This window comes from Neoarius graeffei, chromosome 21, assembly GCF_027579695.1.
Source record: "Neoarius graeffei isolate fNeoGra1 chromosome 21, fNeoGra1.pri, whole genome shotgun sequence".
NCBI classification, from domain to species: Eukaryota; Metazoa; Chordata; class Actinopteri; order Siluriformes; family Ariidae; genus Neoarius; species Neoarius graeffei.
This window is the reverse complement of record NC_083589.1, coordinates 45266417-45278359: the sequence shown is the minus strand read 5'-3', so window position 1 is coordinate 45278359 and position 11943 is coordinate 45266417. Positions and strand designations below refer to the sequence as shown.

General features: G+C 38.9%; 1 protein-coding gene across 1 annotated transcript; it reads left to right on the top strand.

The window, feature by feature from the left end:
- Window positions 1-372: 372 nt before the first annotated feature.
- LOC132869970 (uncharacterized) lies at window positions 373-2502 on the top strand. The gene is made up of 11 exons (XM_060903534.1): window positions 373-423; window positions 531-665; window positions 771-842; window positions 950-982; window positions 1129-1197; window positions 1286-1366; window positions 1455-1517; window positions 1605-1828; window positions 2001-2160; window positions 2251-2338; window positions 2469-2502. Exons 2-11 carry the CDS (start codon window positions 569-571, stop codon window positions 2500-2502), a joined length of 921 nt encoding a protein of 306 aa, XP_060759517.1. The 5' UTR covers window positions 373-423; window positions 531-568.
- The last annotated feature ends 9441 nt before the right edge of the window (window positions 2503-11943 follow it).

Genomic DNA, 11943 nt, shown 5'->3' with positions numbered 1-11943 from the left:
AAAACCAAATAGACTGTTTCACACCTACAGGAGTTTTCATAGGCCAGCCAAGGGAACTAATACCTTTTGCTCCATTTTCCTTGCTAATGATGCCTTTGTTTTCACAGATGAGCTTCACTGTTGAGTTCACAGACAATGCTATTGAGGTTGTGCCATCTTCATGGCTTGGACACACTTCTGAGGTACGAGTCTTTTTTTTGTCGATACATAGCAAATATGTATGCTTACATATATGCCTATATACTTTTGATAACAAATATATATATATATGCTTGTTATATATATTTTTTAATTATATATATTTTTAGCATGGCATGGTCTGCTACTGGACGACACACAATGTGTGATTGCATGTTGTGAAGTGCCAAGCACCAAATACAACTTGGGCCAAACATCCCGTTAAGAAAACCTGGTACGAAACAGGTGAGCTATCGCTGCTATGCACTACATAGAATATACTGAATTGTTCTCTCTATGGCAGCACTGTTTTTTTTTTTTTTGTGCTACTGACTAAAAGTCATTTTCCATAGATTCATACGCCAAAGCTGAACAGAAGTGTTTGCAATTGATGGAGTCCTCAAGTGTTGAGACAGAGGATGTGAACACTTTTGCAATAAGGCAGCATAAGCGCCCAAGGAGGTTTGTCTCCGAATCCTCTGATGATGGTAAGCTCTTTTCACTAATGACAACATTAGTTACTCAATTCAGTGTTCATTTTCAAGTCATTTACAAGAAATTTACATTGCACATTGTATGGTCTTTCCTTCCAGATGATTCTGCTCCAGTGGTAGCAGCAACCAAGAAGCAACCCAAGACTCTGACTGTACCTGGAAGCCCTGTGTGTAAGTTAACAGTTCCCAAATCATCATTCATAGCTTGGAGCTAACATTCATGATGAATAACCGGTGCATATTACGTGACTGATCTGATGTTTGTGTGCTCTTTTCAGGTCAGCAGGACCCAATGCCCCTACCACCACAATGTAAGTGTAAGTGTTTTTCAATTTATTTGTAAATGTCTAATGTATTATCATAGTTTCTTCTTTGGCGAATACCATGTATAAGAAACCCCCCCCCCCCCCCCCCCCCCCAATAAATGACTTAACATCCATATGCACCATCTTTTCAGGGTCAACACCAGCCGGGACTGGAGCCAGTCCTCACCACCCTAGCCCAAGTCCTGTTGACCCTGTTCAAGGTACAGTTGCTTTCAAGTTCCCATTTACAGATGTTGGAATACAAAGTCATGAACAGGAAAACTAACATTTTCTTTTTGAAAACTTCAGCCAGCAGCCGGGCACTACACCCAATTCAGTCAGCCAGGCACCTCCAAGAATCACTGGAAACCTCTTTTGACTCTGTTCAAGGTACAGTTGCTTTCAAGTTCCCATTTACAGATGTTGGAATACAAAATCATGAACAGGAAAACTAATATTTTCTTTTTGAAAACTTCAGCCAGCAGCCGGGTGCTTCATGACGGACAGGGTGTCTCGGCTATCGCAGCCATGTTTGAGAGAAGTAAGTACTTTTATACACACTTAACTAGTTCACTCACTCAGGAAAGTACATTATAAATTACAACTTCCATCACATTTGTCCCCATAGTCACAGAGGCCCACATGAGTCGCTTGATGCGGAGGATCGAGGCTAGGTTTGACAGGACCGAGGCTAGGTTTGACAAGATCGAGTCATTGGTGGAGACCAACGCCCCGACACACACGCCTCAACTCCAGCAAGAAGATGTGGTGTTGGCTAAACCATGCAGCATGGTGATGGAGCTGCTGGAGTTGGATAGGAGTCTGGAACAACCAGACAAGAGGAACAAGATGGTAATTTGCCCTATCTATCTATCTATCTATCTATCTATCTATCTATCTATCTATCTATCTATCTATCTATCTATCTATCTATCTATCTATCATATGTGTGTGTGTGTGAGTGTGTATTGTATAAGCTCGCTACAGTAATTTTCATTGTATAATTATTTTTATTTTTTTACAGCAACATTTTCTTGAAACTGTCGGAGGGGCAGGTTTAGGGGCAGCCATTCACCGTATGCTACGCCGAGTGGCAAATAATGAGGTCCTCGCCCAGTACAGCTTGCGGGGCAGACGGGCCAAAATGTCCTTTGATGACCTCATTCTGTGCAAGATTATAAAGGGTAAGTGTTTATATATTGATCACATCACTTTTATGCCATGCTTGACTGACTAGGTTTTGATGTGTAACTTTCCTTTATTTTGCCTTCTAGCTGCATGTGTCAAAAAATTTCCCGGCCATACGGAAGCTGAAGTGGAGGAATGCCTTGGGCAGACTCTAAAATTTGCACCACACACACAGTATATTTCTGCTCTCTAATTTGGTGCAATCACAGAAATTTCGTGGTTGGTAGTAGGGTGGTTTATCATGCTTTTGTGGATATGTGCTCATTGTTCTTGTTTTTAGACATTTGTTCCTTTTTCTTTTCAGATCAGCTGGTCAGCAGCAACGGATGGACAATTGAATTGTGAACAGTGAATTTTTATTCTTTTTTTTGTGAACAGTGATTTTTATTCTATTTTTTTGTGAAGTGATTTTTTTTATTCTATTTTATGTTTTTGTTATTGAATGCACAGTTACACTTTAAAAAACGGTTATTTCTATTTTATTCTGTTCTGAATGTGTTTTATTGAATGCACCGTTTCAGAAACTTTTCTATTTTATTCTGTTTTGTATATATATGATTGTTTTATTGAATGCACCGTTACACTTTCAGAAACTTTTCTATTTTATTTTCAGACATTTTTTTAATTCAAATTTGTTATTGATATTTTATCTCATTAAACTTTCAAGACCTGCCAAATTTGCCTGTTCATTCATCACTGACAGTTTTCTCATGTAGATGTGCTAGCAGTTATGTGTTGATGTTGCTAATTAGTTGCAAGCAAAATCTAACTAAAACATAACATTCTACAACGTCAGGGGGACGTTAGGCTAACATTCAGGGAACCAAACATGCAACCAGCAAGGTTAGGGGAAGGGCAGGGGAAGGTTGTTGTTGTAACCAACAGGAAACGTTTGGAAATTTTGCGGTCGACTATGACAGAAAAGAGACTATCAAGTTTGGCTGTACTCAGCATTGAATCAAAGCGCACAAAAGCATTAGATCTTGATAAATTTGTGAAGCGTTTTGCTGAGCAACATGGAAATCGCCGCATTCAGCTGTTGTAGACATGACAAGTTCATGTTATGCTCACTGGTGAGCCTTTACAAAGCGTGAGAAAATAAAACTATAAAATGTGACACTGGTGTAAATGGTTTAAATCATGCTGAACTTGAAGCAGTGTTGTTATTGTTGTTGTTTTTTAGTGTCTGTTCTTTTGCATATACAGTATAAAACTGTCCAGAAACGGTATAGACCTCATCTGAGAATGTGTGTTCTTCGTGAACAATAAAAGCATGAGATTAAGTTTGTCTGTATGTTTGTAAATGGCAGCCCGTGCCCTTTTGTAGTGTGTACATACTATTTGTCGTCAAACTGTGATAACTGTGATTAAATTCAGTATATATACACGTCTGTAATACGTTGCCACCCCTCAAAACTTCCTGCCCCCCTCTTGCCACCCCATAAATATTTTTCTAGATCCGCCCCTGACTGTGTTGTACACAGGGGTGAAAATTAACTTCACAAAATATCAAACTTTACCGGCCACTGACAAATAAATGGTACAATTTACCGGCCACTCAACAGTAACTTATTAAGACATGTTTATGGAAAGTTATTTTGTACTGTATTAAATTCAAGATGTCACTGGTTGCAATTTTTATTGTAACGTAGACTACGAAATGTACTTTTGCGCGCGTGCCGTGTGTCCGTGCACCCTTCTCACCTTTTTCACCCCTGACCAGTTTGCATGCCTGCACTAAAAGAGGTCATTGTTGAAGAATGGAAAAAGATTGATGTTGCAAAATGTCACCAACTTGTTCATTCCATGCCTAGAAGACTTGGTGCTGTTGTTAAAAATCATGGAGGCCATACAAAGTACTAGATGTAGTAGTTTTTGTTGTGGGGTGTACTCATTTTTGCACTACCCTAATTTGAGTAAAACTGAAAAAATGTGTAATCCAAGTTATATTATTAACCTTACTTTCACGTTATAAGTTAAACAGATGTTATATTAAACTTTGTCTTGTCAACATTTTGGAAATTGTTTGTGTTCATTGAGATATTGTTTAAAATGTTACTTTTCAAGGGAGGTGTACTCATTTACGCTGAGCACTGTACCTGGAGAACGATTGAAAAGATGGCTAAAGATCGCCAGAGATGGAGAACCTTTGTTGTTGCCCTACGGTACATGTCGATGGCATAACGGGCAGTAAGTAAGTACGGTGGTGCAGTGGTTAGCACTGTTGCCTCACATGCCCCTTTTCTACCAAAGCAGTTCCAGGGTCAGTTCAGACCCAGTGCCTAATCTCGAGCCAGTTCTTCACATTTAGATAACAAAAGAACTGGCTTTCAGCCAGGGAAATTGGTTCCAGAGCGGCACAAACTCTTTGCTCATCTAGAACCAAGAACCGCTCGCTTCAAGAGCTGGGGCAGGATTATCCTGACCAACAAGACCAGCTAAAACTTTGTGACTGCCATGTTTAAAAAAACAGGGTTAGTGTAGCATCTAGTCTGACTAATCGAAAGAAGAAGAAAAACAGATGATGAAGTTTGTTGATGTGCTTGATGATAGCTGCGCTAACATGGTAGGCTAGTAGCGCTGGCTAGTGGTGCTAGCGGGGCTGGCTAGCAGTGCTAGTGGGGGCAGGTGTGTGTGATTACATGTGAGTGATTACATCAGTGTGCTTGTGTGTGGTTACATACATAAAAATACCAACACACCCTGACTGGGATGCCAGTCTGTTGTAAGGCATATGGACTGTACATTCACATACATTCACACACTGGGCAAGTTAGCACAACCAAACCACCTACACTGTAAAAAAATATTTGTTGTTTTAACTTAAAAAAGTTAGTGCAAGGGCTGCCTTAAAATTTTGAGTTCACTGGAATTCACATAGTAAGTTAAATTGTTGTGAACTTACTATATTAATTTCAGTGAACTCAAAATTTTAAGGCAGCCCTTAAGGCAACCCTTGCACTAACTTTTTTAAGTTAAAACAACAAATCTTTTTTTACAGTGTATGGACATATTTGGTGGGATGTAGAAGAAACATTCTTTTGAGATTCTGGTCCATGTTGACTTGATTGCATCACATAATTACTGCAGGTTTGTCAAATGCACATTCAAGCTGCAATTCTCCCATTCTATCACATCCCAAAGGTGCTCGATTGGATTCAGATCTGGTGAATTGGGAGGCCATTGAAGTACACCAGTACTCCTATCTAGTCAATTGAATTCTGCTTGGAGCACACATGCAATATATTGTCGTTTCCCTCCATGAATTATTGCACATTTGATTGCCTTTATATTGTTTTAAAGACAAATTATACAGATGTGGGTAGCGATGGACCTCCAGAGCATGTACATGTGCTCTTGTAGTGTAGTTACAGTCACAGAAAATTGCAGGGTATGCAGAAGTCCAGACAGAGCCTCACATACACTCTCTATGACGAAATTTACGTCATGCAGACGCTCGCATACTCACAAATGAAAGTACCCCTAGCTGAAGCATGTGGGATTGGGCAGGGTGTGGGCAGAGGCAGATGCTGCACACTTACCATATATGGGGACTTTGACAGACAAGGCTTATGGTTAGGGTGTATCCTGTAATTGTCCTTATATGGTAAGTGCAGGACATCTCACTCCACCCACATCCCACCACGCTCCATCCTGCAGGCTGCAAAAAGGACCCTTTCCAGAGACACGGAAAGTACATCAAGTACTCTCTCTAAGCCAGGTACCCTCCAATTTTTTGACACCAAAGAGCACCAACTATGTATGCACTGGAAAACCAAAATAGATGGAGAGATGAGAGGCTGTGTGAAGAGGTCCATCACTACCTGCATCTGTACAGTTTGTCTTTAAAACAATATAAAGACGAGCAAATGTGCAATAATTTCTGGAGGGAAAGTGTTTTATATTTATGTGATTTTACATACATTTACATATTTGTTATCTTTTGTACTGTTTAAATTTTTTAAAAACTTTAAGAAAATATAAACCACAAAAAACAATTACAGTGCTTTACATCTTCTCAACAGGGTTCCTACACATTTTCAAATTTAAAATTCCAGACTTTTTCCATACTCAAATTCTCAGGTTTGGAGACTTCAGCGAACAAACAACTACTCATATATTTAAAAGAATTACTTGAAAATCAAACAGGTACTCACATTATGACATATCACCAAAATGCATACCATATTTAGCTTGGCCTAAAATTTGTATCAGTGCCCTGTTTTTGTCATAAATATATATACACATTACACAAAATACAGGATGCCACTCTGACGCACACGTATCTGATGCACACTTCAAGACATTAAAACACAGGTGTGTGAAGATGTCAAGCACATAAAGGATGTCCTGAAAAAAAATGTATACACACTTTTAATCACTGTAAAGTACTGTATGTGTTTATTAAAATCCATGTAATTTTCAAAGAGTAATAGAATTTACAGAAATTTTATTATTTAGTCACTGCCTGTTCTCAAACTGACATCCATTCTGGTCCAGTCACTGCTGACAATGCAAATCACATTCAATTCTCTTGGTATTTTTGGACATTCACTTTCAGTGACTGTTGCAGGTCTCATAGCGTAGACTATAAACATCAGTTAGAGGCAGTGATAAAACAATAAAGTGATGTCTGTAAATTCTATTACACCTTGAAAATGAAATGAATTTTAATAAACACCTACTTCACAATGATTCAAAGTGTGTATACATTTTTTCGGGACACCCTGTATGTTGTGCACACACAGAAGTTTACTGAAGCTTCTAATTTGAAAACAGTCATTATGGCATTTTTTGTATTTACTATTGTGTTTTATGAAGGTCCTGTGTTAGTTCCACTGTAGATCACATTTTGTCCACATACCAAGAGATGGTAGACGTGGCCGAGACGTGGCCACCCTAACCAGTATGTAATGGCTGCAGTGCCCTTGAGCAAGGCATTTAACCCCACATTGCTCCAGGTTGTAACTATGTTGTACCCTGTAATAACTGTAAGTGGCTTTGGATAAAAGCGACAACTAAATGTAATCAGAGATGCCTACCCCAAATTTTGAATTTCAGTATTCTTGAAGACATTTTTCAGTATTTTGGAATGACTTTCAGTAACATTAATTTATGTGCATTTCCATTATAAAAGAGGTGTATATACCAATGTGTTTAACATTTAAATTATTAAAAAGTACTGTTTTGTGTGAATTGAATAAACAAAACACGAGCAGCCATCTCAACTGAATTTCCACTCAACAAATTTCTAGAGCATACAATATCACATTTTTATAAATACAATAGTGTTCCCTGTTTGAAGACATTACGGTTGACTACCAATCATTGGTATTGAATGTAACTCCTCAAAAGTATTATATTATATTGCCTGGCAAAATGTTCTACCTGTTAACGGATTCTAATAAAATAAAAAAAAAAATTTCTTATTTCATGCCAAAGAGAGTCCGACATTGTTATCTTAATGGCCCAATATATAAATACTTCAGCATAATGCTTCAGAAGAGACATTGAATAAAATGACATTTATAATTGTATTTAAAACAGTGGAATGATCAATTTTTTGCCACAATCCCAACAACACTAATCATAAAATTCTGTTTTTGATCATACTACATGTACATTTGTACTTGCAACACTGAAAAGACTTTGAATTAAAGAAGTACAGCCAGTGTTTGATATTTCAGTGAATAAAAATCATACATGTAAAAAGAAACTGAATAAGTTTAACTCACATTTCATGGCACTAATTGGCAAGTTCAACTCCAAGCACAGGTCAACCATCACCGCTTCAGCACGTGTCACGTTCCGTGTCTTTTCATCCACAGATTTCGTAAAAACTGCTGGATACCCCCAGATTTACTTTCCGCCTGACTCGCCATTTCAGCATACTCCATATGTTTGTTTTTTTTTTTGTAGTTGACATGCCGCGTGCAGTCATCGCGACCACCATGAGTGATGTTAATGTCAGTTCTACACAGTTTGCAGTGTGCGTATCCATTGCCCTTTTGACTGGGTGTAATGCACGGCCATTCTACCGTATCAAAAATAGCACGAGCAAATGTGTGGAATCTGCGCATGTCACACACAGCATGTGCGGAATCTGCGCATGTCACACACAGCATGTGTGGTTGTCGTAAAAATAAATAGCCGTGAATCGCGCATGGATTGAAAAAGTCGCTTTGACATTTAAAAACAACTCACTGGAATTTTTTAAGACTTTATAATAATTCCGTACAGAATAACACTGTTTGCTGTAACATCGTATTTACGTAACTTTTCCGTACAAAATACGGCCAATCCGTAGTAGTAGGCATCTCTGTGTAATGTAATTATAATAATAATGTAATAACAGCATTGTTCAGTTTATATGTACGTTTGCGCACACAGCCTTCATATTTTTGTTGGCAGTTTTTTTTGTCTTGGGTCGCTTGTTTTCAGGGTCCATGTGCCTTATTTTTCTAGCAAATTCTGGCAACACTGCCAAATAAGCCATAAGCATTTTTACACTGACTGGAGCTATGATGTGTGTTCACGCGTGTTCAAGAGGCGTTTTGTAGCAGGGGGTTTTCCTGCGTCTTGTCCAAAGTCTTGCAAGAAGCAAGCAGGTTCAGGGGTGTGGCGGAGCGCATGCCAGTACAACAGAACACCCGTTTCCCTCCCTCCGCATTTCAACACATTTCTTTGGCAAAATTCAACTGAATGTCAGAATGTTGAGCTTCATTTTACTATGTAGTGGCAAAGGTCTGGAAACACAAATATTTCTCCATACCCTAATTTCCATTTTCCATACATTTCCAGACCTGGAAAATACTAAAATCAAATTCCATACTTTTCCATACTTTTCCATACTGCGTAGGAACCCTGTCTCAAAGGTCTTCAGTGAAAAAACAATCAGAAGTTGTAAATCACGAACATGTTTTATTAGCATATTTTGCGATGCAAATGTCACAAGCAGTGTAATTACTGAAATCCAAATACAACAAGAAATATGTGCTGAACTCCCTGTCTTTGGTCCTGATGTCATTGAGTGGACACATCCACCACTTTCTTGCTTTCTGTGATTTTATTTTTTATGTGATTGCATTAGGTACAACAGACAAAGCAGCTCTTCTTCTTGCATGGATGTCGCCATTTTGATGGAGACACCGATCTACTGCACATGGGTCTGCCATGTGGACTAGAAAGTAGGTAGTCTCCATGGTGTCTGCAGCTGTCTGTGTCTTCAAGGGAGTATCATGCTTAACTTGCTGTCAAATTCATGGAACTTGTGCTTTGTGACATGGTGCATTATCATGCTGGAAGCAGCCATTAGAAAATGGGTAAATTCATTTTGACATTCAAACAAGGCTGAAGTCTGTGCAGAGAACATTCCACACACCATGACCCCACCACCAACAGCAGCTTGAACAAGCCAAGTCAGGTTGAGTCCATGCTGTTGATGCCAATATCTGACCCTACCATATGCAAGTTGCAGCAGACTCATCAGACCAAGCAACATTTTTCCAATCTTCAACTGTCTAGTTTTGGTGAAGCTGTACCTACTGGAGCCTCAGATACCTGTTCTTCAGTAAAAAGAGTGAAACCCGATGTGGTCATCTGCAGCTGTAGCCCATCCGCACTTGTAGCCCATCCACCAAAATGTTTGATGTGTTCTCTGAAATGCTTTTCTGCTCCTTACTGTTCTAAAGAATGGCTAATTAAGTTACCACAGCCACCCTGTAGTTTGAGCCATTCTGATCTCTCTCAGACAACATGATGTTGTCTGTTGTTGCTCAAATGAGGATGGGTTCCCTTTTGAGTCTGGTTCCTCTCGAGGTTTCTTCCTCATGTCGTCTGAGGGAGTTTTTCCTTGCCACCGTTGCCACAGGCTTGCTCATTGGGGATAGATTAGGGATAAAATTAGCTCATATTTTAAGTCATTCAAATTCTGTAAAGCTCCTTTGCGACAATGTTTATTGTTAAACGCGCTATACAAATAAACTTGACTTGACACACACTAAATAAATAAATAAATAAATAAATAAATAAATAAATGCAGCAGCTTATAGCTAATGTAGAACCATGATCTTTTCAGGTTGATGGCTCAAGTAGAAAAAATGAAAGGTCTTCTTTCTGGGGAAGAAAATGCCAGAAATTATTTCACGAGTCATGAAATTATTCCCATTATTATCTTCACAATTTAAGGGAGCTAATTTTGGTTTATCATAAAGTAAATAAGCAACTAAGTAATTGCATAAGTAAATAAGTAAGTAAAAAAAGCAATGTAATGGAGATATAAATGTATTTTATTTGCAATGTTGTGGAAATTGGCGGCACAGTGGTGTAGTGGTTAGCGCTGTCGCCTCACAGCAAGACGGTCCGGGTTCGAGCCCCGTGGCCGGCGAGGGCCTTTCTGTGCGGAGTTTGCATGTTCTCCCCGTGTCCGCGTGGGTTTCCTCTGGGTGCTCCGGTTTCCCCCACAGTCCAAAGACATGCAGGTTAGGTTAACTGGTGACTCTAAATTGACCGTAGGTGTGAGTGTGAATGGTTGTCTGTGTCTATGTGTCAGCCCTGTGATGACCTGGCGACTTGTCCAGGGTGTACCCCTGGGATAGGCTCCAGCTTGCCTGCGACCCTGTAGAACAGGATAAAGCGGCTAGAGATAATGAGATGAGATGTTGTGGAAATTGAAAAGTAAAAAGTTTTTGCCCTAAATATGTAGGAACTCTGCTAAGGACTTGTACGTTTATGCGCTTTTCATGCTTATGCTTCATAAGCAGGTTGAGGTTCTAATTAATGTGACAGTATCAACACAATAATAATAATAATAATAATAATCATCATCATCATAAAAGTATGATGAACTCTTGGCAAGTCTTTAAATGGGATTAAATTGAACCTATAACAAGAAAAGGGGAAAATGCTTACACTAAAAAATTGTAAGCAAACTATTATTAATTTAGGAAGGTTCCTCACCCCAACAGAATGATAGATAGATAGATAGATAGATAGATAGATAGATAGATAGATAGATAGATAGATAGATAGATAGTATTTATTAATTTAGAAGAAGCAGTTATGTAGTCCATAAATTATAAATATTATAAATTTAAAATCTCAAAAGTTAAGTGTGGTGAGATATAGAGCAAGTGCTAGAGGTCATAACTTTTGCTACACTTTCACTCTTATCGGAAATACAGTGAAATACACTCACTCATTTGAATCCTTACATGTATTGAGTCAGATTAGTCTGAACAATTACACAATTACTTGACTACTTTCATTTTTGTTTACTGTCAAACAGGAGACATTACAAATATCGGAAATTGACATTTGGCAATATGTGACATCTGATAAAATGCAATCCAGTTATGTGTCATGTACAGTATATTGGCAAATCAGAACTTTATTCAAGAAAGGCTTGCTGCTGGATCGATAGCTGGATCGATGGCTGGATGGATGGATGGACAGATAGATAGTTGTGTGTGTATATGTGAGATATTTGTCAATTTCTTGTCTGTTAGTTAAAGGTCCCATGGCATGGTGGTTTGTTGATGCTTTAAACGGGCTCGTGGAGGTTTCCGGATGTTATATCCGCAGCCTTTCTCGAAATGAACCCTCAGCACGTAGATATAGCCTCCTGGGAGAAAGCCCCATTTCAGCGCTTTTCCCAGTGCGTCGTTTTGCTAATGAGAAGCAGGAGGCGGGGAAGGGTAGAGGGTGGGGGCGGGTCTTATCATTAATATTCATGACATGTAAACGTATTACCTCTGATTGGCTAACAGCACTGTGACGCT

Coding starts and splice junctions, on each gene's coding strand:
- LOC132869970 (XM_060903534.1), top strand. CDS start 569: ATGGAGTCCTCAAGTGTTGAGACAGAGGATGTGAACACTTTTGCAATA. Junction 1,367..1,454: donor CTCTTTTGACTCTGTTCAAG/GTACAGTTGCTT, acceptor TGAAAACTTCAG/CCAGCAGCCGGGTGCTTCAT. Junction 2,339..2,468: donor AAATTTGCACCACACACACA/GTATATTTCTGC, acceptor TTTTCTTTTCAG/ATCAGCTGGTCAGCAGCAAC.